We start from the raw sequence: 6584 nt of genomic DNA, 5'->3' as shown, positions 1-6584 counted from the left end.
AACTGAAATGGTCCTGACTGTGGGTCTGTAAGGCAGTCCCTGTACTATCAGGTAATTGGATAGTATGACTTCCTCAGAACAAGTAATTGTGTTGTACTATTTGATGAAAGCGCTTAACCAGTGGTTTTTGTGTTAATAAACCTTTTCTGTGGACCCGCAACGTTGTGCTCCTTTTGGTTATTTGGTTTATTTTGAGCGCATTGGGCACCATTTGTTTGGTACTGTCAGGTAATTGGCCCATTTTTAAAAAAATATACAAACTAAGCCTATACAAAGGTCATCTAGCACTAACTTTATAAGGTCTGGTATGTAAAGAGGTTCTATTGTGGACCATAAGAAAATGCACCTCTTTCTGACTTTCTACTATGAATTTTAAAGGCCAGTTTTATGAATGTTAATGCTCAGACATTGAGAAGCATGTTCATAAGTATTGAATACTTTATTTTTGCAGCTAAGTAACTTCATCATAGAAATGAATGCTTTTGTAAAACAAAGGCAGCAAGAGATTTCCCGTCAGCTGATTCCAACAGTACAAGCCTGCATGAAACCAGCTTATGCAGGTATGTATTTACACTGTTGCTTAGTTTGGATCCCCAGGTTGCTCTGCCATAGTTAGTGGATTGCATGCTTTGATTCTGCCACAATTTGTAAAAATGAAAAAAGCAATGTCTGTTAACTGATTTACTGATACAAGCCACTGTATTACAGTTATATACAACACTGGATATTTTGCTGAAGTATTCAATATTTGTGGTTTTTCTTCACTGATACTTTTGTTAGAAATTCTGTTTTATTGTGTAGCTGATTCACCAGTGTTAACTTTGTGAAGTATGACACTGAATGAGAAATAGAGATAAATGTTCCAAAAAGGGTTAGAGACTACTATATAGGTTAAAGGTAGGTATGTATAAATTTGCATAAGTAGTCAGTGGTACTCTACTTCTCTGCATATAGCAAGTCCTTGCCCCTTTTCTACTAATACCTTCAATGTTTTAGTAACAGAAGCATATTTTTGGGTTAATATAAAAGCATAAGCATGCACAAGCAGGTGAGGCCACAGTGGTACAGCAGTTAGCATTGTTGCCTTACAGCAAGAGACTCTCCGGTTCAATTCTAGGCTGAAGCGCCTACTGTGCGGAGACTGCATGTCCTCCCCATGGTCGAGTGACATTTAAAGACATGCAGGTAGGTGCGTGCGGGAATGGGTGTGCCTTCTTTGACGGCTGAGCGTCGGGCTGGCAACTCGGCACCTTAAAAATCCACTGCCAATCATAAGTGGACCGGTGATCCGCTGTGGCGACCCCTAACCAGGAAAAGCTGAAAGAATAAGCATACACAAGCAGAGCATTGACTTACCAGCAGGTACCACCCTCAGTGCTGAATACTAGGGTCTTGTGAGCACTGTTCTATGTCTTCTGCTTAAGCAAATACATTCTAATTCAGGACTGAGTCATGCTAGTTGATGTACATGGTAATAACAGAGTCAGTGTTTTTCCTTTCAAACCATCTGTCACAGGAATATTATAGTGATGTTAATGCTGTTGAAAGTGGTTTGATGATTCTGTGTAATTTATTTATTCATCTACTCCTTCTTTCACTAGTACCTGCTTTATATTAGTCAGGGTCAGAAGGGTAGTGGGAGCTTATTCCAGCAAGTAGTGGATGCAAGGCAGAGAACTAATTAGTGATGAAATGCTGTCTTTATGTTCAAGTCTTTTATTAGGGACTGTATCTGCTGTGTGTATGTGCAAGCCCCCCTGCAACCTCCACACCCCCAACCAACTCCGAGGTTGCACCACAGTGAGGAAAATTGTAAATTTCCCGTTTGGTGCTGTATACTTATTCTCCATTCAAAATATTCAAAGGTGTCTTCTGCTATGTTCAAATTGAAACCTGAATACATACTGCTGTTACTATATTACATAATCATCCAACATTATATCTGGCACTGACAATTCAACCAATGTTTTTTGCCACTCACGTTAGTATACTGATAAACACAGCTTGTATAACTTTTGCCACATAAATCTCTTGCACTGCTGAGCATATGTAAAATGTGTGTTTTTATTCTTTGCACCAGTATAATTATGTTCACTATGTTTAATATTTTCTAGGTTGTTATATTTCAAACATTTTATGTTGCATTTAAAGCTTTCTAGGTTATTTATTTTGTTCAGTGAAATCTTGTATGTCTGCATGCTTTTAAGCTATAACTTAATGGTTTGGATGAATGTTTGAAATAATTTGTTGTAATTGTGTTTGCCTTTTTTTTTCCTGGGTTGTGGCTGAAATAACCCAGCTAGCAAACTGAAATACAATAAAAAGAAAAGATGCATCTCCAGCCATATTACAACTGTTGTTTGAAGGTAAACTGTTAATCACAAATTATCCAATTCATATATGGCACTGGTATATTGACTGAAACAAATGTCTAGATTTTAGCATAAAAATATATTAAAAGTTGCAATACAGTGAAACAGCATTTTACAATATTCCTATATAAATATAAAGACAGCATTTCATCACTACCACAAAGCAAGATATACTACTGGTTGTCTTAAAACTGATTATTTTTGTAATTTTAACTTGATCTCAGTTACACTGCATTTACCATAAACCCTTACAAATGACCTGGGAATGTTATTTTGTAGAATACTTTTATGGACACAGCATGAGAGTTCTCTTGCAACAAAAAGATAGGGACTTTCTGAAGAACAGAATTTGTGTTAAAAAGGCGGGCCAGCTGGAGTCTTAAAAGCATGCAGACATACAAGATTTCACTGAACAAAATAAATAACCTAGAAAGCTTTAAATGCAACTTAGAATGTTTGAAATATAACAACCTAGAAAATATTAAACATAGTGAACATAATTATACTGGTGCAAAGAATAAAAACACACATTTTACATATGCTCAGCAGTGCAAGAGATTTATGTGGTAAAAGTTATACAAGCTGTGTTTATCAGTATACTCAAAAAACATTGGTTGAATTGTCAGTGCCAGATATAATGTTGGATGATTATGTAATATAATAATAGCAGTATGTATTCAGGTTTCAATTTGAACATAACAGAAGACACTTTCGAACGTTTTGAATGGAAAATACGTATACAGCACCAAACGGGAAATTTACCATTTTTCTCACTGTGGTGCAACTTCAGAGTTGGTTGGGGGTGTGGAGGTTGCAGGGGGGCTTGCACATACACACAGCAGATACAGTCCCTAATAAAAGACATGAACGTAAATAGTTGCATTATATAATCCTTGCAATCCATAAAAATAAATTCCATGAGTGGATATGACAGTAGTTGCAGGATTAGCAGTCTGATGAGGTAACACGTTGACATTAAGGCAAGAATGTTTAAATGTCAGCAATAAGCTAATATCATTTAGGGAAATAATATGTTAAGCCCCAGATACAACTTCCTTAACTATAATATCAGCAACTAGACACAAATTAAATAATTTAAATAATTAAAGTGACAGAAGCAGAAGAGGCATATGAAGATTTTTAATATGTTGGGCTGTATCTCTGAACCATGAACATTTGTATAGTTCAACAAGCTATGACTTGAAATTCTTTTTGAATTTTCTCAGATTGTCACAGCTGTTTATGTCCATGGCTTTGTCATTTCAGTGGGAATGAGCCATTTTAGCAAAAGCACTTTCTTTTCCACTAGTTTAAAGGTAGGTCTGATGAGCTGTAGTTTATCTGTGCTTCTGAAAATGTAGGGTAATGCATTTGAAAAAGTAATGCTTTTACTGGGGAACAGTATTTGTGACTGAGTAATACGCAGGTGACAGTATTCAGCATCATTGTAGCTCTAGCTTGTGCTAGGAGCCAATGGCATTTTGGTTTGGTACTACAATGGTGCGCTTTATGATTGGCTAGGTGAACAATCTTAGGATTTTGTTTTTGGTGGATCAGACTATTAAGAAAATAAAAAAATAACTAAATTATTAAACAGTCTTGATAGACTTCAAAATTTATTATAACACACGTGTTGAGACCTAGCAGTTATAAGTGTGGTTCCCCGAATTAATAAACTCAGATCAATTCTCAGATCAATTTATAGAATTTCAGAACATAATTAATAACATTTATCAAACAGACCATTGTCATCAACCAATCAATGTCAATATAAAAGTTTCATTGCTGAGAACCTCTAATAGCTTAGACAATTTTCACAATTCCCAGATAGATTTTACAGCACCAGATGCAGGTAAGATTCCTGCACCAGAAATAACATCATTTCCACGCTCTTTATGTTTGATTCCCTTCAGAGCCGACTGCTCCAAATCATGATGGTAGATCCATGAAGCATCAATTTTTCCCAGTAGGATTCTTTACAGTCTTAGTTTCAGCTATCGTAATGATAGGATTTTTTATAGTCTTTGTTTCTTTTGTATTAAGAACTTTACCCTGAGGCAGAGCCTCTACATGCCGGATAGCAGGAATAAGTCTACCAATATAACAATCCTAGACCATTTGGCTGGTAACCATGGATATGCTAGTGTTCCACAAATATAATAATAGTCTTTTAACATTACCATCTCTTTGGTGGCAAGTCCATGACACATTCTCCTAGAAATGTTAAATTTACTTCTCCCTTCTTCAAAAGTTCAATTTTTCACATAACATATGGAAAGTAAATAATGTGGGAAGAAATAGCCAGGGAATTGTTATGGCTAGGCTTGTATAGGCCTAGGGCTGATAGCCTAGTACCAACCTATGAACCTATGAACCATTTACATTAATTGATAGTCATAAATCAGCTAGCTTAGATAAAGCTGTAGCACTGTGCAAGGAAGATTTTTGTTCTCTGTATATTATAATCTCAGAAAGTATTTTATTCATCTCAATCACAGTGACTGGGGTAGAAAATAATGGCACACCATGTTTATAAGCAGTAGGAATATCAGCGCACACCCAGCAATTACTGAGATTTAATGTCTTTGCATAGGTATTTATGATTGTATGAAACATATTGAAATGTAGGTGCTATTCTGCAGCATTTTGATTTGTTTTTAATAATCATTTAGAAACAAACCAAGTACTTACAGTTTTGAAGGTAGTAAGAAAGTAAAATGTGACAACAAAGATGCAGATGACAGTGACCAAGACAATGATTGATGAACTACAAGCATCTAAATCAGGTTTATATGATCTAAGTTGATGAACATCAAACACATTCCAAAATTGGGGTTTAGAGAGTGATTTACTAAACAGACCTTAGTTAAGTTGTCTATATAGAGGGCTAATTTTGTCCTTCAGCATGTTGGTCACGACAGTCCTCTAATCCTTTGGCCTGTTGTCTGGTTTGGGAAGAGACAGACTCGTTTTCATCATTGAAGGAGCTGGGTGGCAAGGGTGACTGCTCTTCAGTTGGCCTGGCAGGACAAACATGGGACACATATCGAAGTTGGTGAGCCTTCCAATCGGATTGCTGTGGAGGTGGTGAGCAGCACAAGGTATGGCCCCTTCCATTGGGTCTGCAAAGCATTCTTTCTGAAAAATGATCTGACATAAACAAAGTCTCCTGGTTGAATGGTATGTGAGTGCTCTAAACTTGGCTGCTGCTGCTGTGCCTCTGTTACTTGTGGGTGTACATGCTGTAAAAGAGAGGATAAAGATTTACAGTACTGCATTATAAATCCATCAGTAATTTGGAGTTCCATATTAGCTGGTAATGGGGGTAGGTGGCATTCTCATCGGACGACCCATGAGAATTTCATGAGGTGAAAACTTTCAAGATGCACTAACAGCACTTCTAACAGACAGTAATGCTAATGGTAAGGTATCAGGCCATTTGAGCCCAGTCTCAGCAGTAATTTTAGCTAGTCTAGTTTTTATTGTCTTATTCATACTCTCTACTATTTCTGAAGCTTGTGGTCTGTGTGGACAATGACACTGAATATTATTATTAAGTGATTTTCAAATCTATTGAACACCTTGACCATTGAAATGTGTTCCATGGTCAGTTTGTATACAACAAAGTATGGATAATCTAGGTATCAGTTCCTGAACTAACTTCGTGGCTACAGTCACAAAGTCATTTTGGTGACAATGGTATGTCTCTACCCATCCTGAGAACAGATCTATAATCACTAATACATATTTGAATCTTAGACAAACTGGTAATTCAGCAAAGTCCATTTGCAGACAGCAAAAAGGTCCCCAGGGAGACTCAAAATATTTTTTCCTCAGGTGGATAGCAAATGCTGGAGGTGTGATAGGCAAGAAAGGTAGCTGGGAACATATTTTTTGGAGGTGTGATGAGCTGGCAGACTTTTAGGATTCCTTGCGGGCCGCTCTGACAGAGATGCTGGGTGAGTGGATTCGACTAACTGGGGAGATGATTTTTTTTGAGTTATGCTGCAGAATCAGAATTGCCTAGACATAGTAAAGCCTTGCTGAGTCTAATTATGGTGGCTGCCAAAAAGCAGTTACTAGAAAATGGAAATCAAAGTCTAAACCAACTTTACTAGAAGTAGTGAATATAGTAACTGAGATAAAATAACTGGAATTGGAATCTTTGGAAAAGGGAAGGAGCAAACTACATAGAAGAAAATGGGAATTGTG

General features: G+C 36.8%; 1 protein-coding gene across 1 annotated transcript in view; it reads left to right on the top strand.

Moving 5' to 3' along the window:
• The first annotated feature begins 455 nt into the window (after window positions 1-455).
• LOC122798680 overlaps window positions 456-6584 on the top strand; it is a 765029-nt gene continuing 758900 nt past the window's right edge. The window contains exon 1 of the mRNA XM_044067772.1: window positions 456-560. Within this exon, the coding sequence (XP_043923707.1) occupies window positions 473-560 (88 nt within the window). The 5' untranslated portion in view covers window positions 456-472. The remainder of the gene's footprint in view (window positions 561-6584) is intronic.

The sequence above is a fragment of the Protopterus annectens genome, chromosome 3.part1, assembly GCF_019279795.1.
Source record: "Protopterus annectens isolate FY-2018-M chromosome 3.part1, PAN1.0, whole genome shotgun sequence".
Classification (NCBI taxonomy): domain Eukaryota; kingdom Metazoa; phylum Chordata; order Ceratodontiformes; family Protopteridae; genus Protopterus; species Protopterus annectens.
The sequence above is the reverse complement of the archived record's forward strand: the minus strand, read 5'-3'. Positions and strand labels throughout refer to the sequence as shown.